The 27630-nt window shown below is 37.2% G+C and overlaps 1 protein-coding gene across 1 annotated transcript in view; it reads left to right on the forward strand.

Moving 5' to 3' along the window:
- LOC128703599 (collagen alpha-2(IV) chain-like) overlaps positions 1-27630 on the forward strand; it is a gene marked incomplete at its 3' end in the record, with an annotated part of 449538 nt that overhangs the window by 367034 nt on the left and 54874 nt on the right. Inside the window, 5 exon segments of the mRNA XM_070101286.1 lie at positions 293-427; positions 2129-2236; positions 4506-4730; positions 25111-25272; positions 27073-27207. Of these exon segments, the coding sequence (XP_069957387.1) occupies positions 293-427; positions 2129-2236; positions 4506-4730; positions 25111-25272; positions 27073-27207 (765 nt within the window).

Consider the following 27630-nt stretch of genomic DNA (forward strand, 5'->3'; position numbering starts at 1 on the left):
GAAACATGTCAATTTGAAATACATACAGGTATGTTAATATTTTGTTGCATAGGATACTTTATTTTCAGTTTAGTTTCTTATAAATGATAGGAATTGATGTAACACTTACTATATTAATACTACATGTAAATGTCTGCTTTATATACATTATTATGAGGTTTTTCATAATAGCTTATTTATGTACATTTATGTACAGTAATTTTTATCTTCATATACATGTATCATGACAGCTTTCTGTAAATACAGATATACATTTTTTTAATTGTTTTGAGGCAATGACATACAATTGCAGGGTTCACCAGGGCTGCCAGGTCCTCAGGGAGAGAAGGGCCAACAGGGCTTTCCTGGTATGGAAGGTCTTATGGGGCCCAAGGGCAGCAAAGGAGAGCCAGGTCCACAGGGTCCAACTGGACCCAAGGGTGACAGAGTAAGTCTGTGTGCCATTTTTATATTTTAATTGCTTCAGCAATATTTTTCTAAGTAAAGTGAGAACTATTGGAAAGGTTGTTTTTATCTGTTACTTTTTAAATATCAGTATCTAAACATTCCACAAGTAGACAAAACAGTAAGGAAATGATTCGTTCACTAACCGATTTTAATTGTGGTGGTGTTTAGTCTTTTCTGCCATGCCACACCTTATGTACACAATTAGATTTCTCAGTACATTATATTAATTTAAAAGTACACATAGTGAAGGTTGCCTTAACCCAGCACTTCTCAACCTTTTTTACCCATGCAGAACCCTTGAATTAATTTTCATGTCTCAAGGAACCCATATATAAAAAATTATTATATATCATTAATTTATATCTTTCTTTCTCTTTTATATACCAAAAGTTCATAAAGAAAATATAATTTTTTTTTTCTGACATCTGGTTTAAGCAAAAAGTAACTTAAGTTTTTCTTAAGTTTATTAACAATGCAAAAAAAAAAAAAATCAATCAAACTGCTTCTTTAAAGAGTTCATACGGAAGTTACTTTTAAATGATAACAGGTTGAAGACTTTAACTTTATTATAACACCCAAGAATTTTTCAAGAATATGCTGTATGTGTATAGTATTTTTTTTTTCAACACGTAGGCCGTCTCCCACAGAGGCAGGGTAACCCAAAAAAGAAACACTTTCACCATTATTCAACACTTTCACCATCACTCACACATTATCACTGTCTTTGCTCGATAGGACAGTTTAGATGTCACTCTAAACAGTCAGTGCCTCAAGCCTCTCTAAAGTGTATGCATTGTACTTCCCACCTCCAGGACTCATGTCCGGCTAACCGGTTTACCTGAATCCCTTCACAAAATATTACCCTGCTCACACTCCAACAGCTCGTCAAATCCCTAAAAAACATCGTCTCCATTCACTCCTATCTAACATGTTCACACATGCCTGCTGTATGTCAAAGCTCCTTGCAAACAAAACCTCTTTTACCCCCTCCTTCCATTAAACACAAAAATTACTCAAAAATGCATTTACACAAGATAACCCTATATATCACTGTTTCTCTCGGAACCCCTGGCGACCTCTCGCCATAATGCAGAGGTTTATATATTGGTGTATTTTTTTTTTTATCACACTGGCCGTCTCCCACCAAGGTAAGGTGACTAAAAAAAAAAAAGAAAAAACACTTTCACCATCACTCACTCCATCACTGTCTTGCCAGAGGTGAACCAATACTACAGTTCAGATGCCTCTCCAAACTGCAATATCCCCACCCCTCCTTCAGAGTGCAGACACTACATCCCATGTCCAAGACTCAAATCCGGTTTCCTTGAATCCCTTCATATAAATATTAGCTTGCTCACACTTCAACAGTACATCAAGTCATAAAAACCACTTGTTTCCAATCATTCTTATCTAACATACTCATACGCCTGTTGGATTTGCAAACCCGTTGCATACAAACCTACTTACCTCTCTCCCTCCATCATTTCCTAGGACAACCCCTACCATGCCTTCCCTTTATGACAGATTTATAAAAAAGCAAATTAAAAATGCTGTATTAGAGAAATTTTATTTATTTTTGGAACGAGTGAAATGTAATCTTGAATATATTTGTTTGACATTCATGTTTTCTTTTGGGCCAATTTTGAATGGCTGTATTTTATGATCCTATAATATTTTTCAGGGTAAAATGGGTCTGAATGGCTTCCCAGGTATCAATGGAATTCCAGGTATCCCAGGTCCCCCAGGTCCCACAGGCAGACCAGGGCTGGACGGTTGCAACGGTACAGACGTATGTATAGTATTTAGTTGTCTATACTGTAAAGTGATTATAACAAATAATTATGTACATGTACGTATTAGGGTGTACCAAGCACAGTAATTTTTTTTTTTGTGAGAGAGTAAACCACAGAACTTTTGACATAGTATATAGCACCATTATTTTGATGCAGTATTTGTTCATACATGCAACTAAACAATAGTTTAATGAGCAACAAACTTTATGAGAATCACAAGAATTGGATTTGACAACATGGATGATTGCAGTAAATATAATGAGCAATGCACTTAAATTTCATCTGTTGATTTACTATTTTTCCAAAATTCAGCATTTTTTATCATATTAGAAATTAAGTTATTGGCCTGTAGTTGTTTGTAAGTGGTATCCCCTCTCTTTTGAGTGGTGAATCTGATGGTTCATTAGAGCTTATCTGGAAATGCTCTCATATCAAAAGATTTAGGTGCTGCAACAACCCATGATCATAAATTGCCTCTAGCAAATTTCTTGAGTATGTATGTGTAAGTTGGAGCTAGTACAGTATCAAGAGCTAGGTTACTTGCCCATAAGATTATTACTCACATGGGCTTGGGTGTCAGGGATTTTGTTGCTTAAGTTAAGCTCTGTGGCTACAACAAAGCTCTTGATTATTATTATAGTAGAGGGGAGTGCTAAACTTGTCAGGTTATACACTACCTGGGGAATGTGAGGGGTTGGGGTAATAGGGTTTGATCAAAGGAAGGGGGAAGGACAAATACAATTCCTTGGTGTTTTGGTGGTGATAATGATTAGAAAGGTTGGTTGGTGATGTTAGTGATTAGAAAGGTTGGGTTGTGGTGTTTTAGTGCTTATAAAAGTTGTTCATTGGTGATAGTGATTAGAAGATGAGATACTTTATTTCAGCATGATACAATGTTTGTACATAAGTGAATGACATATAGGTGTGTTTGCAGAATGCCCCTTAATATGCAGAGCATTTCAGGCAAACTAAAGACTAACTTAAGATTGAAAAAGTAATGACAAATTGAGTGGTTGTAAATATAAATTTAGGAGTTACAATGAATACAAGTGAATTGAATATCCTATTAGTACATACTATATGGCTTTTGTCAAGTTTAATTGTTTAAAGAAATACAGGTTTGATTATGATTTTAGGTAATGAGGATTCTAGCATATTAACATAATGTGGACACAATCAGTGTTTGAATGGTTGTGATGATTACAGATATTAAGAATAAGATTATATTGTTTTCCATATGTTTGTGACATTGAAAATATGGATATATAGTTTTTACATATTTAGCTGATGTTGGGATATGTTAGGTAATGAGGATTCTAGCATATTAACATATTGTGAACACAATGTTTTAATGGTTCGGTATTGATTTTTTTAGAGTGTCACTAAATCTTCTTACTTAAATGTGTACAATTCTGCATATTGCTTCAGTATAGGAAGTCTCTGCAGATGTGACGAGGTAACATAGGAGAGTTTGTAAGAATCATATAACAGGAGATTAGTCCCTGTATCTTGCTGTTTGACAGGAATATGAAAAAGCAGTATGAAAAAGTAAGTGGTAATAATCAAATTAAAATGGTGAAAACTCAAGAAGTGGGCATAAAAATAGCAAAGATGTTGAAAAATATTGTTGATTGCATATACAGTACAAAAATTGTGGTGGTGAAGCAATTAAGAGTGCCAGATAATATGGGTTAGGCAATTGTGTAAGGTACAGTATTGATTGTCCTCTCAGATCAGAGATTTCATTTATCTTTTAGATCAGAGAAGATTTCTTTTATCTTTTAGATCAGAGAAGACTTCTCCCATCTTTTAGATCAGAGAAAACTTCTTTCTCCTTTTAGATCAGAGAAGACTTCTTTCATCTTTTAGTTCAGAGAAGACTTCTTTCATCTTTTAGATCAGAGAAGACTTCCTCACCACTTAGATCAGAGAGTACCTTCTTTCCCTTTCGCATCCGAGAAAACTTTTTTCACTTTTCATTTCAGAAAAGACGTCTTTTCAGGTCAGGAAAGATTTTTTTTAGATCAGGTATAACTTCTTTTTTCAGATCAGGGAAATTTTTTCCTGTATGTGTTTTCATAGAGGTGTAGGTCCAGGAAAATCCTGGTTTTAATTCAGTTGTTTATTTCAGTGTATGTACCTTAAAGTATTGACTATACTGAAATATTAAAATATTCACTCAGTTTCTGATTTTTTGTGTATTTTATATGTATTAAAATTATATTTGTTTGCCATGTATTTATAAAGCTTTAATGGATCATTCAGGGTGAACCAGGATTGCGTGGCGCACCGGGCGCACCAGGTCCCCGAGGTTTCCGTGGCCCAGAAGGCAGGAAAGGTTCAAAGGGAGAGCCAGCCATTGGACCATGTACTACAGACAAAGGGGAAAAAGGCGAGCCAGGCCGTGATGGTAGACAGGGACCCCAAGGGCCCCCTGGTGCCCCTGGTCCTAGGGGGGAGACTGGTTACAAAGGAACTGATGGACTCAAGGTAAGAGGTGCTTTTAAATTACATATACAGTGGACCCCCGGTTTTTGGCCGGTGTGAAACTCGTACAGTTTGGATTTCGAGCACTTTTTTCAGCGGAAATCATTGGTATCAAATGCGTATGCCTGGGGCACTCATACGTTCATGACTCTCTCTTGAGCACATTAACCCTTTCAGGGTCCAGAGGCCAAATTTCAAAGTGCACACCAGGGTCCAAGAATTTAAAAAAAAAAAATTTGTTATTTTTTTCTTATGAAATGGTAGAGAATCTTTTTCTAAAGGTAATAAAACAAAAAGTACGAAATTTGATGGAAAATTGACGAAATTATGCTCTCGCGAATTTTGATGTCAGCGATATTTACGAATCGGCAATTTTGCCAACTTTGACTCCCATTTTAGACCAATTACATTATTCCAGTCGACCAAATTCTTAGCTATTTCACTAGTATTACTTATATTCTATCAATTGAGCACACTAAATTGCCCAGTCAACTGTTTCAACTACAAAATAAAGTGATCAAAAATTGGTAATTTGGCCAATTTAACATAAAGTTCAAAATATTCCAATTTCAAAATAGGGTCCAGAACAAACAATGCAGGCATTCCTGGCACTAAACTAATTTCCTCTGTTCATTAGTTATGTTTTGAAGCTCTACAAATGAATTCCATTTTGATTTTTTATTCACATAATGAATTTTTATTCAAGCCAAAAAATAGAAGATTTACTGTTATGCAATATGGTAATAATTGTATAAATATCATCACCACGTTTGTGAGTGTATATTAGACCCACCAGCTGGCGTGTATTAGACGTGTGAGGTCGTTTGTTTACTCTTGAACATCGACAAAAATTTAACATTTCTGCTACTTTGAGCTCAGTTTCAAGCCATTTCCAGTGCTAAAGCCAATCAAAATCATCTCTATTTCTGTAATATATCTTCCATTCTATCAAATGAGACCAAGAAATCACAAATACAACTATAAAAAACATACGAAAAAATACTGCCAAGTCGCTGTTTTAATCGAAAATCACGGTCTCAGTTTTTTTTTCTCTCATTATACACTGTGTGCTGCAGGATTTGTTTTATGTGGTGCACACATACCACATAGATGTATTCTCTCATATCTAGGCCTAAATTTACCACTCACAGCTTATCAGAGTGAGCTGAGTTCATATCATATATCTACAGTTTGGACCCTGAATGTAAATAAAGCCCTAGATCTACGGCACAGACCCTGAAAGGGTTAATTGTCTTATTTTAGGTTAATAGACATTTTTATCAATCCATCTATGATATGTATTTTCTTCAAAATTATATAAGAAACACGTTACACAGCATTTAAACATTCAATGTTTATATGTGGGGGAGGGTAAACATTATGTTTTCTCAGGTACAGCGTTAGAGAAAACTGTATGAATCTGCTTTAGCCCAGTTTATGATGGCATCTAAACGATTAAACTCGGTGAACATGGTATGTCGATGGTAATAATATGGCTGTAGGCCGCAGAGTATGTAGCTGGTATGTGTACGCTGGGATGTAATCTGCCTGGGACTACAAATAAATATTACTCACCAACAAGAGTCTTCAATAAAGGTATGTAATGTTCACTTATCATTAAAATTAGTCATTTATATTTATTTCTTGTTTTCTGTATGTAAAACTATAGTTTTTTCTTTCTTTCAACACACTGGCCGTATCCCACCGAGGCGGGGTGGCCCAAAAGGAAAAACGAAAGTTTCTCCTTTTACATTTAGTAATATATACAGGAGAAGAGGTTACTAGCCCCTTGCTCCCGGCATTTTAGTCGCCTCTTACAACACGCATGGCTTACGGAGGAAGAATTCTGTTCCACTTCCTCATGGAGATAAGAGGAAATAAACAAGAACAATAACTAGAAAGAAAATAGAAGAAAACCCAGAGGGATATGTATATATACGCTTGTACATGTATGTGTAGTGTGACCTAAGTGTAAGTAGAAGTAGCAAGACATACCTGAAATCTTGCATGTTCTTGAGACAGAAAAAAGGACACCAGCAATCCTACCATCATGTAAAACAATTACAGGCTTTCGTTTTACGCTCACTTGGCAGGACGGTAGTACCTCCCTGGGCGGTTGCTGTCTCACAACCTACTACCTTTAATATATGTGTGTGTGTATATATCTATATATATATATATATATATATATATATATATATATATATATATATATATATATATATATATATATATATATATATATATATACATATATATATACATATATATTTTTTTTTTTTATTATCACACTGGCCGATTCCCACCAAGGCAGGGTGGCCCGAAATATATATATATATATATATATATATATATATATATATATATATATATATATATATATATATATATATATATATACTATATATATATATATATATATATATATATATATATATATATATATATATATATATATATATATATATATATATATATACTATATATATATATATATATATATATATATATATATATATATATATATATATATATATATATATATATAAGAATATATATATAAGAAGAATAAGAAGAAGAAAATTGTCAAAGTGGGAAGTCTGAATGTGCGTGGATGTTGTGCAAATGATAAGAAAGAGATGATTGTGGATGTTATGAATGAGAAGAAACTGGATGTCCTGGCTTTAAGTGAAACAAAGCTGAAGGGGGTGGGAGAGTTTCAATGGAGAGGAATAAATGGGATTAGGTCAGGGGTTTCAAATAGAGTTAGAGCTAAAGAAGGAGTAGCAATAATGTTGAAGGATAAGCTATGGCAGGAAAAGAGGGACTACAAATGTATAAATTCAAGGATTATGTGGAGTAAAATAAAGATTGGATGTGAAAAGTGGGTTATAGTAAGCATGTATGCACCTGGAGAAGAGAGAAGTGTAGAGGAGAGAGAGAGATTCTGGGAAATGTTGAGTGAATGCGTGGGGAGTTTTGAATCAAGTGTGAGAGTAATGGTGGTTGGGGATTTCAATGCTAAAGTGGGTAAAAATGTTATGGAGGGAGTAGTAGGTAATTTTGGGGTGCCAGGGGTAAATGTAAATAGGGAGCCTTTAATTGAGCTATGTGTAGAAAGAAATTTGGTAATAAGTAATACATATTTTATGAAAAAGAGGATAAATAAATATACGTACAAGGTATGATGTAGCACGTAATGAAAGTAGTTTGTTAGATTATGTATTGGTGGATAAAAGGTTGATGGGTAGGCTCCAGGATGTACATGTTTATAGAGGGGCAACTGATATATCGGATCATTATTTAGTTGTAGCTACAGTTAGAGTAAGAGGTAGATGGGAAAAGAGGAAGGTGGCAACAACAAGTAAGAGGGAGGTGAAAGTGTATAAACTAAGGGAGGAGGAAGTTCGGGCGAGATATAAGCGACTATTGGCAGAAAGGTGGGCTAGTGCAAAGATGAGTAGTGGGGGGGGTTGAAGAGGGTTGGAATAGTTTTAAAAATGCAGTATTAGAATGTGGGGCAGAAGTTTGTGGTTATAGGAGGGTGGGGGCAGGAGGAAAGAGGAGTGATTGGTGGAATGATGAAGTAAAGGGTGTGATAAAAGAGAAAAAGGTAGCTTACGAGAGGTTTTTACAAAGCAGAAGTGTTATAAGAAGAGCAGAGTATATGGAGAGTAAAAGAAAGGTGAAGAGAGTGGTGAGAGAGTGCAAAAGGAGAGCAGATGAAAGAGTGGGAGAGGCACTGTCAAGAAATTTTTATGAAAATAAGAAAAAAATTTTGGAGTGAGTTAAACAAGTTAAGAAAGCCTAGGGAAAGTATGGATTTGTCAGTTAAAAACAGAGTAGGGGAGTTAGTAGATGGGGAGAGGGAGGTATTAGGTAGATGGCGAGAATATTTTGAGGAACTTTTAAATGTTAAGGAAGAAAGGGAGGCGGTAATTTCATGCACTGGCCAGGGAGGTATACCATCTTTTAGGAGTGAAGAAGAGCAGAATGTAAGTGTGGTGGAGGTACGTGAGGCATTACGTAGAATGAAAGGGGGTAAAGCAGCTGGAACTGATGGGATCATGACAGAAATGTTAAAAGCAGGGGGGGATATAGTGTTGGAGTGGTTGGTACTTTTGTTTAATAAATGTATGAAAGAGGGGAAGGTACCTAGGGATTGGCGGAGAGCATGTATAGTCCCTTTATATAAAGGGAAAGGGGACAAAAGAGATTGTAAAAATTATAGAGGAATAAGTTTACTGAGTATACCAGGAAAAGTATACGGTAGGGTTATAATTGAAAGAATTAGAGGTAAGACAGAATGTAGAATTGCGGACGAGCAAGGAGGCTTCAGAGTGGGTAGGGGATGTGTAGATCAAGTGTTTACATTGAAACATATATGTGAACAGTATTTAGATAAAGGTAGGGAAGTTTTTATTGCATTTATGGATTTAGAAAAGGCATATGATAGAGTGGATAGAGGAGCAATGTGGCAGATGTTGCAAGTATATGGAATAGGTGGTAAGTTACTAAATGCTGTAAAGAGCTTTTATGAGGATAGTGAGGCTCAGGTTAGGGTGTGTAGAAGAGAGGGAGAATACTTCCCGGTAAAAGTAGGTCTTAGACAGGGATGTGTAATGCCACCATGGTTGTTTAATATATTTATAGATGGGGTTGTAAAAGAAGTAAATGCTAGGGTGTTCGGGAGAGGGGTGGGATTAAATTATGGGGAATCAAATTCAAAATGGGAATTGACACAGTTACTTTTTGCTGATGATACTGTGCTTATGGGAGATTCTAAAGAAAAATTACAAAGGTTAGTGGATGAGTTTGAGAATGTGTGTAAAGGTAGAAAGTTGAAAGTGAACATAGAAAAGAGTAAGGTGATGAGGGTATCAAATGATTTAGAAAAAGAAAAATTGGATATCAAATTGGGGAGGAGGAGTATGGAAGAAGTGAATGTTTTCAGATACTTGGGAGTTGACGTGTCGGCGGATGGATTTATGAAGGATGAGGTTAATCATAGAATTGATGAGGGAAAAAAGGTGAGTGGTGCGTTGAGGTATATGTGGAGTCAAAAAACGTTATCTATGGAGGCAAAGAAGGGAATGTATGAAAGTATAGTAGTACCAACACTCTTATATGGATGTGAAGCTTGGGTGGTAAATGCAGCAGCAAGGAGACGGTTGGAGGCAGTGGAGATGTCCTGTCTAAGGGCAATGTGTGGTGTAAATATTATGCAGAAAATTCGGAGTGTGGAAATTAGGAGAAGGTGTGGAGTTAATAAAAGCATTAGTCAGAGGGCAGAAGAGGGGTTGTTGAGGTGGTTTGGTCATTTAGAGAGAATGGATCAAAGTAGAATGACATGGAAAGCATATAAATCTATAGGGGAAGGAAAGAGGGGTAGGGGTCGTCCTCGAAAGGGTTGGAAAGAGGGGGTAAAGGAGGTTTTGTGGGTGAGGGGCTTGGACTTCCAGCAAGCGTGCGTGAGCGTGTTAGATAGGAGTGAATGGAGACGAATGATACTTGGGACCTGACGATCTGTTGGAGTGTGAGCAGGGTAATATTTAGTGAAGGGATTCAGGGAAACCGGTTATTTTCATATAGTCGGACTTGAGTCCTGGAAATGGGAAGTACAATGCCTGCACTTTAAAGGAGGGGTTTGGGATATTGGCAGTTTGGAGGGATATGTTGTGTATCTCTATACATATATGCTTCTAAACTGTTGTATTCTGAGCACCTCTGCAAAAGCAGTGATAATGTGTGAGTGTGGTGAAAGTGTTGAATGATGATGGAAGTGTTTTCTTTTTGGGGATTTTCTTTCTTTTTTTTTGGGTCACCCTGCCTCGGTGGGAGACGGCCGACTTGTTGAAAAAAAAAAAAAAAAAATATATATATATACAGTGGACCCCCGCTTAACGATCACCTCCAAATGCGACCAATTATGTAAGTGTATTTATGTAAGTGCGTTTGTACGTGTATGTTTGGGGGTCTGAAATGGACTAATCTACTTCACAATATTCCTTATGGGAAAAAATTCGGTCAGTACTGGCACCTGAACATACTACTGGAATGAAAAAAGTTCGTTAACCGGGGGTCCACTGTATATATATATATATATATATATATACAGGAGGGCCCCGCTTTACGGCGTTCCGCTTTACGGCGTTCCGCTAATACGGACATTTCAAATTATGACCAAAACTCACTATACGGCTCCCCCCACCTGACTTTCTAATACGGTCACCGTGCCCCACCCTGTTTGTTTACATTCTCCATGAGCTCAGTAAGCACTAAGTCTCTCCATTTTGTCTGGAAACTCCAAAATTTCAAATGTTTTTAAAAGTTATTTCATATTTTATATATACAGTGGACCCCCGCATAACGATTACCTCCGAATGCGACCAATTATGTAAGTGTATTTATGTAAGTGCGTTTGTACGTGTATGTTTGGGGGTCTGAAATGGACTAATCTACTTCACAATATTCCTTATGGGAATAAATTCGGTCAGTACTGGCACCTGAACATACTTACGGAGTGAAAAAATATCGTTAACCGGGGGTCCACTGTACTCTGATAATTATACTTATGTATACCTGTACCTAAATAAACTTACATACATCGAGTCATTTAAATGTCGTATATTACGTTAATATACACATTTTCATTAATCCATCCATGATATTTTTTTCAAAATTATATAATAAACACGATGCATAACATATAAATAAGATAAATACACCCCACAGTAGAATAAATAAACAAATGTGAGATGTGAGCAGACGACTTGCACAAGTGGTGATAATAACAATACTGAGTCTCATTAAATGTCGTATATTACGGTAATATACACATTTTCATTAATCCATCCATGATATTTTTTTCAAAATTATATAATAAACACGATGCATAACATATAAATAAGATAAATACACCCCACAGTAGAATAAATAAACAAATGTGAGATGTCGTAGCAGACGACTTGCACAAGTGGTGATAATAACAATACTGAGTCTCATTAAATGTCGTATATTACGGTAATATACACATTTTCATTAATCCATCCATGATATTTTTTTCAAAATTATATAATAAACACGATGCATAACATATAAATAAGATAAATACACCCCACAGTAGAATAAATAAACAAATGTGAGATGTCGTAGCAGACGACTTGCACAAGTGGTGATAATAACAATACCGAGTCTCATTAAATGTCGTATATTACGGTAATATACACATTTTCATTAATCCATCCATGATATTTTTTTCAAAATTATATAATAAACACGATACATAACATAAAAAGATGATAAATACACCCCACAATAGAATAAATAAACATAAATATAAGATGTGGGAGCCACATAACTTGTACAAGTGACGGCAAGAATAACATTTTCTCTAATCTAACATAAGAGTAAATGTGTTACTGGGGGTAACTGTAGAAAATTATTCCTTTCGTATGTATGTAAGTAAGTTTATTCAGGTATACACAAATACAGTTACATAGATTATCATACATAACAACATACGTGTAGAGAACCTAGGATAACCCAAAAAAGTCAGTGTGACTTATTTCCATTGCCTTCACTCAGAGCTTCATTTCTTCTCAAAATGATGTTACATGAGAATGGGAGTGTTCTTCTTTATTAATTCTACCGTATCAATGTAGAGACAACCTGTACACAATGTAACTTGTACACAAACCAGACGTGTACATTTCGTTTGTTTACAAAACTTACCTTCCCCTGGTTTGTTTACATAACTGCGCCTGCCCCCTCTCATGTACTCATTCTTTCTCTCTCTCATTTATTCGTTTTATCTCATTTACTTACTCCTGACCCTACATTAAGACTACAAATATTTTAAGGTAAGTAATGAGTGAACTGTATATACATTTTATCGCTCTGGGATGCTTAAATATCATAGAATAGTATGTGTGGGTGGGGTGGCCTGGTGAGGCTATTACAATACATACCACACTTGATTTCTTACAATAAATACTACTTGTCTCACCCTAGATTAAGACTATAAATATTTTAAGGTAAGTAATGAGTGCACTATGTGTGTATTGTACCTTTTTATTGTTTTTTGATGCCTGGTTCTATTGCTAACTTAATATATGTTAGTGTAAACTTGTTATCTAGTGTTTGTATGCATTTATAAGTGGAAAAAAAGGGTGTTCCACTTTACGGCGATTTCCGCTTTACGGCGGTAGCCTGGAACCTAACCCGCCGTATAAGTGGGGCCTTCCTGTATATATATATATATGGGGAAGTGGAAAAGAATCTTTCCTCCGTAAGCCATGCGTGTCGTATGAGGCGACTAAAATGCCGGGAGCAATGGGCTAGTAACCCCTTCTCCTGTAGACACTTACTAAAAAAGAGAAGAAGAAAAACTTTATAAAACTGGGATGCTTAAATGTGCGTGGATGTAGTGCGGATGACAAGAAACAGATGATTGCTGATGTTATGAATGAAAAGAAGTTGGATGTCCTGGCCCTAAGCGAAACAAAGCTGAAGGGGGTAGGAGAGTTTCAGTGGGGGGAAATAAATGGAATTAAATCTGAAGTATCTGAGAGAGTTAGAGCAAAGGAAGGGATAGCAGTAATGTTAAATGATCAGTTATGGAAAGAGAAAAGAGAATATGAATGTGTAAATTCAAGAATTATGTGGATTAAAGTAAAGGTTGGATGCGAGAAGTGGGTCATAATAAGCGTGTATGCACCTGGAGAAGAGAGGAATGCAGAGGAGAGAGAGAGATTTTGGGAGATGTTAAGTGAATGTATAGGAGCCTTTGAACCAAGTGAGAGAGTAATTGTGGTAGGGGACCTGAATGCTAAAGTAGGAGAAACTTTTAGAGAGGGTGTGGTAGGTAAGTTTGGGGTGCCAGGTGTAAATGATAATGGGAGCCCTTTGATTGAACTTTGTATAGAAAGGGGTTTAGTTATAGGTAATACATATTTTAAGAAAAAGAGGATAAATAAGTATACAAGATATGATGTAGGACAAAATGACAGTAGTTTGTTGGATTATGTATTGGTAGATAAAAGACTGTTGAGTAGACTTCAGGATGTACATGTTTATAGAGGGGCCACAGATATATCAGATCACTTTCTAGTTGTAGCTACACTGAGAGTAACAGGTAGATGGGATACAAGGAGAATAGAAGCATCAGGGAAGAGAGAGGTGAAGGTTTATAAACTAAAAGAGGAGGCAGTTAGGGTAAGATATAATCAGCTATTGGAGGATAGATGGGCTAATGAGAGCATAGGCAGTGGGGTCGAAGAGGTATGGGGTAGGTTTAAAAATGTAGTGTTAGAGTGTTCAGCAGAAGTTTGTGGTTACAGGAAAGTGGGTGCGGGAGGGAAGAGGAGCGATTGGTGGAATGATGATGTAAAGAGAGTAGTAAGGGAGAAAAAGTTAGCATATGAGAAGTTTTTACAAAGTAGAAGTGATGCAAGGAGGGAAGAGTATATGGAGAAAAAGAGAGAGGTTAAGAGAGTGGTGAAGCAATGTAAAAAGAGAGCAAATGAGAGAGTGGGTGAGATGTTATCAACAAATTTTGTTGAAAATAAGAAAAAGTTTTGGAGTGAGATTAACAAGTTAAGAAAGCCTAGAGAACAAATGGATTTGTCAGTTAAAAATAGGAGAGGAGAGTTATTAAATGGAGAGTTAGAGGTATTGGGAAGATGGAGGGAATATTTTGAGGAATTGTTAAATGTTGATGAAGATAGGGAAGCTGTGATTTCGTGTATAGGGCAAGGAGGAATAACATCTTGTAGGAGTGAGGAAGAGCCAGTTGTGAGTGTGGGGGAAGTTCGTGAGGCAGTAGGTAAAATGAAAGGGGGTAAGGCAGCCGGGATTGATGGGATAAAGATAGAAATGTTAAAAGCAGGTGGGGATATAGTTTTGGAGTGGTTGGTGCAATTATTTAATAAATGTATGGAAGAGGGTAAGGTACCTAGGGATTGGCAGAGAGCATGCATAGTTCCTTTGTATAAAGGCAAAGGGGATAAAAGAGAGTGCAAAAATTATAGGGGGATAAGTCTGCTGAGTATACCTGGTAAAGTGTATGGTAGAGTTATTATTGAAAGAATTAAGAGTAAGACGGAGAATAGGATAGCAGATGAACAAGGAGGCTTTAGGAAAGGTAGGGGGTGTGTGGACCAGGTGTTTACAGTGAAACATATAAGTGAACAGTATTTAGATAAGGCTAAAGAGGTCTTTGTGGCATTTATGGATTTGGAAAAGGCATATGACAGGGTGGATAGGGGGGCAATGTGGCAGATGTTGCAAGTGTATGGTGTAGGAGGTAGGTTACTGAAAGCAGTGAAGAGTTTTTACGAGGATAGTGAGGCTCAAGTTAGAGTATGTAGGAAAGAGGGAAATTATTTCCCAGTAAAAGTAGGCCTTAGACAAGGATGTGTGATGTCACCGTGGTTGTTTAATATATTTATACATGGGGTTGTAAGACAAGTAAATGTGAGGGTCTTGACAAGAGGCGTGGAGTTAAAAGATAAAGAATCACACACAAAGTGGAAGTTGTCACAGCTGCTCTTTGCTGATGACACTGTGCTCTTTGGAGATTCTGAAGAGAAGTTGCAGAGATTGGTGGATGAATTTGGTAGGGTGTGCAAAAGAAGAAAATTAAAGGTGAATACAGGAAAGAGTAAGGTTATGAGGATAACAAAAAGATTAGGTGATGAAAGATTGAATATCAGATTGGAGGGAGAGAGTATGGAGGAGGTGAATGTATTCAGATATTTGGGAGTGGACGTGTCAGCGGATGGGTCTATGAAAGATGAGGTGAATCATAGAATTGATGAGGGAAAAAGAGTGAGTGGTGCACTTAGGAGTCTGTGGAGACAAAGAACTTTGTCCTTGGAGGCAAAGAGGGGAATGTATGAGAGTATAGTTTTACCAACGCTCTTATATGGGTGTGAAGCATGGGTGATGAATGTTGCAGCGAGGAGAAGGCTGGAGGCAGTGGAGATGTCATGTCTGAGGGCAATGTGTGGTGTGAATATAATGCAGAGAATTCGTAGTTTGGAAGTTAGGAGGAGGTGCGGGATTACCAAAACTGTTGTCCAGAGGGCTGAGGAAGGGTTGTTGAGGTGGTTCGGACATGTAGAGAGAATGGAGCGAAACAGAATGACTTCAAGAGTGTATCAGTCTGTAGTGGAAGGAAGGCGGGGTAGGGGTCGGCCTAGGAAAGGTTGGAGAGAGGGGGTAAAGGAGGTTTTGTGTGCGAGGGGCTTGGACTTCCAGCAGGTATGCATGAGCGTGTTTGATAGGAGTGAATGGAGACAAATGGTTTTTAATACTTGATGTGCTGTTGGAGTGTGAGCAAAGTAACATTTATGAAGGGGTTCAGGGAAACCGGCAGGCCGGACTTGAGCCCTGGAGATGGGAAGTACAGTGCCTGCACTCTGAAGGAGGGGTGTTAATGTTGCAGTTTAAAAACTGTAGTGTAAAGCACCCTTCTGGCAAGACAGTGATGGAGTGAATGATGGTGAAAGTTTTTCTTTTTCGGGCCACCCTGCCTTGGTGGGAATCGGCCAGTGTGATAATAAAATATATATATATATATATATATATATATATATATATATATATATATATATATATATATATATATATATATATTTTTTTCAACAAGTCGGCCGTCTCCCACCGAGGCAGGGTGACCGAAAAAAAAGAAAGAAAATCCCCAAAAAGAAAATACTTTCATCATCATTCAACACTTTCACCACACTCGCACATTATCACTGTTTTTGCAGAGGTGCTCAGAATACAACAGTCTAGAAGCATACACATATAAAGATACACAACATATCCCTCCAAACTGCCAATATCCCAAACCCCTCCTTTAAAGTGCAGGCATTGTACTTCCCATTTCCAGGACTCAAGTCTGACTATATGAAAATAACCGGTTTCCCTGAATCCCTTCACTAAATATTACCCTGCTCACACTCCAAGAGATTGTCAGGTCCCAAGAACCATTCGTCTCCATTCACTCCTATCTAACACGCTCACGCACGCTTGCTGGAAGTCCAAGCCCCTTGCCCACAAAACCTCCTTTACCCCCTCTCTCCAACCCTTTCGAGGACGACCCCTACCCCGCCTTCCTTCCCCTATAGATTTATATGCTTTCCATGTCATTCTACTTTGATCCATTCTCTCTAAATGACCAAACCACCTCAACAACCCCTCTTATACTGTGCTTATGGGAGATTCTAAAGAAAAATTGCAAAGGTTAGTGGATGAGTTTGGGAATGTGTGTAAAGGTAGAAAGTTGAAAGTGAACATAGAAAAGAGTAAGGTAATGAGGGTGTCAAATGATTTGGATAAAGAAAAATTGGATATCAAATTGGGGAGGAGGAGTATGGAAGAAGTGAATGTTTTCAGATACTTGGGAGTTGACGTGTCGGCGGATGGATTTATGAAGGATGAGGTTAATCATAGAATTGATGAGGGAAAAAAGGTGAGTGGTGCGTTGAGGTATATGTGGAGTCAAAAAACGTTATCTATGGAGGCAAAGAAGGGTATGTATGAAAGTATAGTAGTATCAACACTCTTATATGGGTGTGAAGCTTGGGTGGTAAATGCAGCAGCGAGGAGACGGTTGGAGGCAGTGGAGATGTCCTGTTTAAGGGCAATGTGTGGTGTAAATATTATGCAGAAAATTCGGAGTGTGGAAATTAGGAGAAGGTGTGGAGTTAATAAAAGTATTAGTCAGAGGGCAGAGGAGGGGTTGTTGAGGTGGTTTGGTCATTTAGAGAGAATGGATCAAAGTAGAATGACATGGAAAGCATATAAATCTATAGGGGAAGGAAGGCGGGGTAGGGGTCGTCCTCGAAAGGGTTGGAGAGAGGGGGTAAAGGAGGTTTTGTGGGTAAGGGGCTTGGACTTCCAGCAAGCGTGCGTGAGCGTGTTAGATAGGAGTGAATGGAGACGAATGGTACTTGGGACCTGACGATCTGTTGGAGTGTGAGCAGGGTAATATTTAGTGAAGGGATTCAGGGAAACCGGTTATTTTCATATAGTCGGACTTGAGTCCTGGAAATGGGAAGTACAATGCCTGCACTTTAAAGGAGGGGTTTGGGATATTGGCAGTTTGGAGGGATATGTTGTGTATCTTTATATGTGTATGCTTCTAGACTGTTGTATTCTGAGCACCTCTGCAAAAACAGTGATAATGTGCGAGTGTGGTGAAAGTGTTGAATGATGATGAAAGTATTTTCTTTTTGGGGATTTTCTTTCTTTTTTGGGTCACCCTGCCTCGGTGGGAGACGGCCGACTTGTTGAAAAAAAAAAAAAAAATATATATATATATATATATATATATATATATATATATATATATATATATATATATATATATATATATATATATATATATATGCAATAAGATCACAGTAAACAGGTGATTTCAAAATATGCAAAACAACCACTCTGAAAGAATAGAGAAATTCCAAGCGCTTTCGTGACTACTCACGTGAGTAGTCACGAAATCGCTTGGAATTTCTCTATTCTTTCAGAGTGGTTGTTTTGCATATATATATATATATATATATATATATATATATATATATATATATATATATATATATATATATATATATATATATATATATATATATATATATATATATATATATATATATATATATATATATATATATATATATATATATATATATATATATATATATATATATATATATATATATATATATATATATATATATATATATATATATATATATATATATATATATATATATATATATATATATATATATATATATATATATATATATATTTTTATATATATATATATATATATATATATATATTTATATATATATATATTTATATATATATCTATATATATATATTTATATATATATTTATATATATATATGTATATATATGTATATATATATATATGTATATATATTTATATATATATATACAGTGGACCCCCGGTTAACGATATTTTTTCACTCCAGAAGTATGTTCAGGTGCCAGTACTGACCGAATTTATTCCCATAAGGAATATTGTGAAGTAGATTAGTCCATTTCAGACCCCCAAACATACACGTACAAACGCACTTACATAAATACACTTACATAATTGGTCGCATTCGGAGGTGATCGTTATGCGGGGGTCCACTGTATATATATATATATATATATTTTTTTTTTTTTATCACACTGGCCGATTCCCACCAAGGCAGGGTGGCCCGAAAAAGAAAAACTTTCACCATCATTCACTCCATCACTGTCTTGCCAGAAGGGTGCTTTACACTACAGTTTTTAAACTGCAACATTAACACCCCTCCTTCAGAGTGCAGGCACTGTACTTCCCATCTCCAGGACTCAAGTCCGGCCTGCCGGTTTCCCTGAATCCCTTCATAAATGTTACTTTGCTCACACTCCAACAGCACGTCAAGTATTAAAAACCATTTGTCTCCATTCACTCCTATCAAACACGCTCACGCATGCCTGCTGGAAGTCCAAGCCCCTCGCACACAAAACCTCCTTTACCCCCTCCCTCCAACCCTTCCTAGGCCGACCCCTACCCCGCCTTCCTTCCACTACAGACTGATACACTCTTGAAGTCATTCTGTTTCGCTCCATTCTCTCTACATGTCCGAACCACCTCAACAACCCTTCCTCAGCCCTCTGGACAACAGTTTTGGTAATCCCGCACCTCCTCCCAACTTCCAAACTACGAATTCTCTGCATTATATTCACACCACACATTGCCCTCAGACATGACATCTCCACTGCCTCCAGCCTATATATATATATATATATATATATATATATATATATATATATATATATATATATATATATATATATATATATATATATATATATATATGTATGTATATATATATATATATATATACATATATATATATATATATATATATATATATATATATATATATATATATATATATATATATATATATATATATTTTTTTTTTTTTTTTTTTTTTAACAAGTCGGCTGTCTCCCACATAATCACTGTTTTTGCAGAGGTGCTCAGAACACAACAGCTTAGAAGCATATACGTATAAAGGTACACAACATACCCCTCCAAACTGTCAATATCCCGAACCCTTCCTTTAGAGTGCAGGCATTATACTTCCCATTTCCAGGACTCAAGTCTGGCTATATGAAAATAACTGGTTTCCCGGAATCCCTTCACTAAGTATTACCCTTCTCACACTCCAACACATCGTCAGCTCCCAAATACCATTCGCCTCCATTCACTCCTATCGAACACGCTCATGCACGCCTGCTGGAAGTCCAAGCCTTTCGCCCACAAAACTTCCCTTACCCCTTCCTTCCAACCTTTTCGAGGATGACCCCTACCCCGCCTTCCTTTCCCTACAGATTTAAATGCTCTCCATGTCATTCTACTTTGATCCATTCTCTCAAAATGACCAAACCACCTCAACAACCCCTCTTCAGCCCTCTGACTAATACTTTTATTAACTCCACACCTTCTCCTAATTTCCACACTCTGAGTTTTCTGCATAATATTTACACATATTGCCCTTAGACATACATACATAAGTACAGTAAACTCTTTCTTATTGCTGGGGATGTCATTGTGTAAAGTGAATGACATATAGTGAAAATGGGGTTATGTTCTTGAGATCTCCAGAAATGCCAAATAGTTTTTTATAAACATCTTAACCCTTTCAGGGTCCGTCCCGTAGATCTACGGCTTTATGGTGAGTGTCCAAACCGTAGATCTACGCCATGAGCTCAGCTCACTCTGATAAACTGTGAGTGGTACATTTGTGCCTAGATATGAGAGAATACATCTATGTGGTATGTGTGCACCACATAAAACAGATTCTGCAGCACACTATGTATAATGAGAGAAAAAAACTGAAATCATGATTTTTCGATTAAAACAGCAACTTTGCAGTGTTTTTTCGTATGTTTTTTATAGTTGTATTTGCGATTTCTTGGTCTCATTTGATAGAATGGAAGACATATTACAGAAATAGAGATGATTTTGAATGGTTTTAGCACTGGAAATGGCTTGAAACTGAGCTCAAAGTAGCGGAAATGTTAAATTTTTGCCGATATTCAAGAGTGAACAAACGACCTCACACGTCTAATACACGTCAGCTGGTGGGTCTAATATACATTCACAAATATGGTGATGATATTTATACAATTATTACAGTATTGCATAACAGTAAATCTTCTATTTTTTGGTGTGAATAAAAATTCATTATGTGAATAAAAAATCAAAATGGAATTTATTTGTAAAGTCTCAAAACGTAACTAATGAACAGAGGAAATGTTAGTTTAGTGCCAGGAATGCCTACATTGTTTATTCTGGACCCTATTTTGAAATTGGAATATTTTGAACTTTGTGTTAAATTGGCCAAATTAACAATTTCCGATCACTTTATTTTGTAGTTGAAACAGTTGACTTGGCGATTTCTTGTGCTCAATCGATAGAATAGAAGTAATACTAGTGAAATAGCTAAGAATTTGGTTGATTGGAATAATGTAATTGGCCTAAAATGGGAGTCAAAGTCAGCAAAATCGCCGATTCGTAAGTATCGCTGACACATCAAAATTCACGAGAGCATAATTTCGTCAATTTTCCACCAAATTTCGTACTTTTTGTTTTATTACCTTCACAAAAAGATTCTCTACGATTTCATAAGAAAAAATAACAAATTTTTTTTTTGAAAATTCTTGGACACTGGTGCGTGACTCCAGATTTGGGCCTTGGACCCTGAAAGGGTTAATACACCAAAATTAATAAATGTTATATGCCTTACATTCTAATAAATGTTGCATGTTAACTTGGAACTGTATACTGGGCCTTGGGTACAGTTCGAGAACACTATGTCAGAATCGATGGGCCAAGACTTTTCAACCTAATACTGCTAGCAGATATCAGAAATACTGCCAAAATGAAGATAGAAGAGTAAGGAAGCTGGACAGCTTCTTTCTACAAGCACTTTACTATAATGTTTTATGAAAGTGATGTAACAAATAGTGCCAGTTTTAACCCTTTCAGGGTCCGTCCCGTAGATCTACGGCTTTTCGGTGAGTGTCCAAACCGTAGATCTACGCCAAAATTCTAGCGCCGTCAAATTTAGCGCGAAAGCGCTCATAGGCCTACATGTGAGAGAATGGGTCTGCGCTGTGGGTGTGTGTCATAAACAAAAAATCTAGGCGCCTGCATAGCATTGTGGGAACGCCGGCTCATTCACCCTTGTTCACCATGCCTCGTCGCAAGTCAGCTCTCACTCCCCGGAAAATTGGGACTCTCCTCTTCCTGTCTGATAGTTCTGACACTGATGGAAGTGGAAATGAAGACGAATTCTACGGCTTTGATAAGTTAGTGACCGAAAATAATGACCAGGATATCGATAATAGTGCAGAAAACCCCGACGATCCTCGACCTTCTACCTCTGGTGTGGGCACTCGTGACTCACGGTCGGGTGTTCCTAAACGTAAGAGAAAACTAATATTTTCCCGTGGCCAGGCCTCTGACTTCAGTAATGACGATGATTCTGACGTGGATTGTGATTTTATTGCGCTCGACGATCATTCGAGTAGTGATAGTGAGGAAACATATTCACCAGTGAAGCGTCGGTATGTTTGCCGCCGCATGCGCTCGGGTAGTGTACCCTATGCTGTGCCCAGGGGACGGAGTACATCCTGGAGTACATCCCGTGGCCCTACACCCATTTTAGGTAGTGAATGTGAGGATGATGTGGCTACACTTGGCATGGATGGGCCACAGGCATCAGTGGATGGTGTTTGTGGTGCTGGTGGTGGTAGTGGCACCGCCATGCGTGACTCACTGTGCCACGCGGGGACCCACGCTGCTGACTCGTCAGTTCAAGGACAAAGCGGAGCGTCACCCACCAGCCCGCCACAACCACAACCACCCATACAACCAGCCTATGATGTCCAGTATCCACCAGCAAACCGTATCTGGGATTGGCAGCAAAATCCCAATTTTGTTCCCAGCCCTCACCACTTTGATGACTCTCAAAGTGGAATTCTACCTACCTGTCCCTTTGGAACCACGGCCAATGAACTGGAATTCTTTGAATTATTCTTTGACCAGCCATTGATGGAAATTATTGCCAGGGAAAGTAATAAGTATTTTCAGTACACCATGGCAAATACGATCTTATCACCACAGTCAAGACTACACAGGTGGAAAGAGACGACTGTTGCAGAAATGTATTTGCTTTTTGCAACAATAATGCTTATGCCTCACGTCTATAAGCATAATATAAAAGCATACTGGTCCACAGATCGCTAATTTGTACCCCATCCTTCAGTGAAATAATACCAGTGAACAGGTTTATCTTACTGTTACGTATGTTGCACTTCTCTGACAAAACCAGGCCTGACAGAAGTGACAGGTTATACAAGATTAGAAATGTTTTCATGTATCTCAAACAAAAGTTCAGGATATACTTTTATCCATTCAAGAATCTTGTAATTGACGAGTCTTTGATTTTGTTCAAAGGTAGACTGTCATTCAAGCAGTATATACCGAGCAAGAGGAACCGCTTTGGTATAAAATTGTTTGTACTCTGTGATTGTGACAGTGGCCTGGTGTTGGATATTGTTGTATACACGGGTAGTAAAACATTGAAAGATACCAAGATGTTATTGGGTATCTCAGGTGACGTAGTGAGAAACATGATGGCACCTTATCTTGGTAAGGGCCATACATTATATACCGATAACTGGTACACAAGCCCATTACTCAGTGACTTCATGTGAGTGAACAAGACAGATGTGTGTGGCACAGTGCGTTCTAATCGTAAACATATGCCCAGGCTCAACGCAGGTGTTCGTGGTGATGACGTGCAGGTGTTTACTGCCAATGACATCATGGCATTACAGTGGCATGACAAACGAGATGTCACATTGTTGACAACCATTCACCGTAATGAAATGCAAGACAGTGGCAAAGTTGATCGAGTGACTAATGAACGTATTCGAAAACCAGTGTCAGTGATAGATTATACACAAAACATGCGCTTGGTTGACAAGTGTGACATGCAGATTGGTTTTGTTGACTGTGTTCGTAAGAGTTACAAGTGGTACATGAAACTTTTCTTCCATCTCATGGACATTTCAATGCTGAATGCATATAATATGTACCAAATAAAGACTGGTAACAGACCACCGTATGGTGAATTTTGTTTGTCTGTTGTCAGACAACTCATAATGAAGTACCAGGTAACAACACCTGCAATACAACATGGTCCTCGAATTCATCACAATATACCCAAGCGTTTGAGGAGAGAAGGTGATCATTTCATAATACAACTTCCTTCAACTCAAAAGAAATTTTCTCAGAAGAGATGCATTGTCTGTGCACAAACAAAACGACGGCAACAAAGACGCAAAGACACTCGGTTTATGTGTGAGGAATGTAAGGTGCCTCTGTGCATGGTGCCTTGTTTCAAGGAGTTCCACAAGCTCCAGCAGTTCTAAAACCATGTCCAGTGATTGTAAATATGTAAATATATGATAGAACATTAGTATTATACAATATTTGTGCATGTTTATTGTAATAAACAACAGTGGTAAACAATAATATGATAATAACTTTAGTGCGGTTATTGTGTTCAATACAGTGAGTATATATATATCAATTATATACAGTATTGGTCTCTCAGGCCCCAAATGTTAGTAGGAATAGAAAAAAATTGGAAAAGAAAAGAAAAAACAACTAAAACAACAAAATAATATAATACGCGTATGTGGAATTCGTCGATGTTGCCGCCACCACATCATTTTCTATAAACTTCTTGTCACTGTATCTCGGTAAGTAATGATCAGATTCTAATTTTTTTTGTTTTATTACCTTCACAAAAATATGCTCTTTAATTCTGTAAGAAAAAATAATTTTTTTTTTTTTTTTCAAAATTTCTTGGACACTGGTGCGTGACTTCAGATTTTGGCCTTGGACCCTGAAAGGGTTAATATGTTTATGAATATGGAAGTATTTAGCAGTGCCTACTTTATTATAATGTTTTATGAAAGCAGTGCCTATTTTACCATATTACTTTATGAAAAAGCAGTGTCTGCCTTACTATAATATGTAAGTGAAATAGCAGTGCTTGCTTTATATAATATGTAAGTGAAATAGCAATGCCTGCTTTATATAATATGTAAGTGAAATAGCAGTCCCTGCCTTATATCATATGTAAGTGAAATAGTTAGCAGTGCCTGCTTTACTATAATATATTAGTGAAATAGCAGTGCCTGATTTTCTATAATGCTACATGTAAGTGAAGTAACTAGCAGTATCTGCTTTATAGTTTCAGTATTAAATATTTGTCTTCCACAGGGAGAAAAAGGCTACCCAGGGCCCAAAGGAGACAAAGGCCCCATGGGCTTATCATTTATAGGTGAGCCAGGACCAAAAGGCCTAAAGGGAGCAAAGGGTGATGACAGAAATTGCTCCGATACACAACTTATCACCAACTGCACAGTTACAACTGTGCTCCCAGTGAGTTCACTTATATAAAGTTATGCTCAAATGTACATGTTACAGAGAATGTGTATTGAATATATCTTATTCTAGGTAGCATATCAAGAGTTATTTTTTCTTTTAGTTCTTAGCATGTAGAACTTCTTCCCATTATCCTGACTGGCTCATAGCTTTTTTTCTGTCATGCACCATTTGCTGTGAATTTTTCTGTGTACCAATTTGTACTCGGTTTATTTACCATATAGTGTGATAGTCATTTACTTTTTTACATTCAGTATTCCAGCATTAACAAACCCACATAAATACAATAAAACAGTGGATAAAATGAGCCCTGTATATTTTGGTCTCACAATAAGGCTCTCTTTAATACCTGGAAGGTGTTCCAGGGGTCAGTGCCCCTGTGGCCCGGTCCATGACCAGGCCTCATGGCAGAAATATACAGTACTCATTAATTTTTTTGTCTCCATGTGTTTGTCTTTGCCATTGACCAGTGTCTATTATACCTTTTTGTTTTATACTGTGCTCTAATTAACTCAGTACTCTATAGATTTTCATAGTGACACTATTCGTGCTTTTGTTGGACACTTCATTGGTCTTATTACTTGATAAATATTTACACAGGGTGTGTCCAGAAAGTTCTGAGTCCACATATCCTCATATTGTATGACTACCATGGGTTACTCAAATGAAAAACATTATTAGAATATGTGTATCTCACACTCTGAGTGTGTGTGGTTCAAAATCCTTGGCTAAATAGAAACATTGGGCATGTTTCCTTACACCTGCTATCCCTGTTCACCTAGCAGTAGGTAGGTACCTAGGTGTTAGTCAATGGGTGTGGGGGTCACATCCTGGGGGGACAAGATTGAAGGACCCCAATGGAAATAAGACAGACAGTCCTCAATAATGCACTGACTTTCTTAGGTTATCCTGGGTGGCTAACCATCTAGGTTAAAAATCTGAACAAATCTTATCTTACCTTATCTTTACCTTTTCTCTCACCTAAGCTCCTCGGAGGGATGTAGTTGCATATTGCGGTCATTCTGTCAGTAACACATTTCAAAATGAAGATTAGGTGCACCAGGAATGTGTTTCAAAAAATTAAAAGTTCAGTCAGACTTCTACCACAATGGCCTTCTTTTTTTTAGACAGTGCAAAACAGTTGCATAGGAAAATTCTGGTTGGCTGCTTGGCCATGTAGAGCAAATTTCCTGTATTAGACCCCTTAGTATGAAATGTACCATAAATTACAGGAATAGCTGCACTCTCCCATAACAATATTTGAAGAGAGAGAAAACCCCTTTCTTCATTACTCCATCACTGCATGCATCAAGCAACACTTCCATTATGAATAATATCTCACACTAACTTTATTACACTTATGATTTTGCCCAGTACAGCAGTTTTCTTCATATAATAAATAGTTTGATTTATCAATCCACATTTAACGTACCTCGTAACTAAATTGCAGAATAGATTTTCAATAGTGTGGAACCTCAGTTTTCGTATGCCCTAGTTTGTATATAAAACTATAGTTATTCTCTATAAAACGTATTTTTTTTTAATATTTTTGGGTGTCTGGAACAGATATATTTGATCCATTCCAGGTACCCAAAAATATTAAAAAAAAAATACATTTTATAGAGAATAACTAGTTTTATATACAAACTAGGGCATACGAAAACCGAGGTTCCACTGTAGTGATTTTTAATGAATTTTCATATAGTAAATGTAGGTGAAGAAGATTTTTGACTTTGAATCTTTATTCATTTATTATAATATTAAGATATACTGTATTAATATAAAAACTCTTCACAGGGTATGAAAGGTGATCGAGGTAGGATAGGTGAACCAGGACTAAAGGGTGAGAAGGGTGATCGTGGCAGCATAGGCTACCCAGGTCCACATGGGCCCCAGGGAGAAAAGGGCCTTCCTGGTTTTCCAGGTCCACCAGTAAGTAATTGACTTCTTAACTTTTACATGTAAGCCTCATCTGTGTAAGCTAAAGGTCTTGCACAGTTCCAAAATTGTATGAGCTCAATGTGCAAAATTCTGAGTGATATTGTATGTGTAAATGCTGTATGCCATTTACAACAATTATTTATTTTATTTTTTTTATTATCACACTGGCCGATTCCCACCAAGGCAGGGTGGCCTGAAAAAGAAAAACTTTCACCATCATTCACTCCATCACTGTCTTGCCAGAAGGGTGCTTTACACTACAGTTTTTAAACTGCAACATTAACACCCCTCCTTCAGAGTGCAGGCACTGTACTTCCCATCTCCAGGACTCAAGTCCAGCCTGCCGGTTTCCCTGAACCCCTTCATAAATGTTACTTTGCTCACACTCCAACAGCACGTCAAGTATTAAAAACC

Source organism: Cherax quadricarinatus, chromosome 76, assembly GCF_038502225.1.
Source record: "Cherax quadricarinatus isolate ZL_2023a chromosome 76, ASM3850222v1, whole genome shotgun sequence".
Classification (NCBI taxonomy): Eukaryota; Metazoa; Arthropoda; class Malacostraca; order Decapoda; family Parastacidae; genus Cherax; species Cherax quadricarinatus.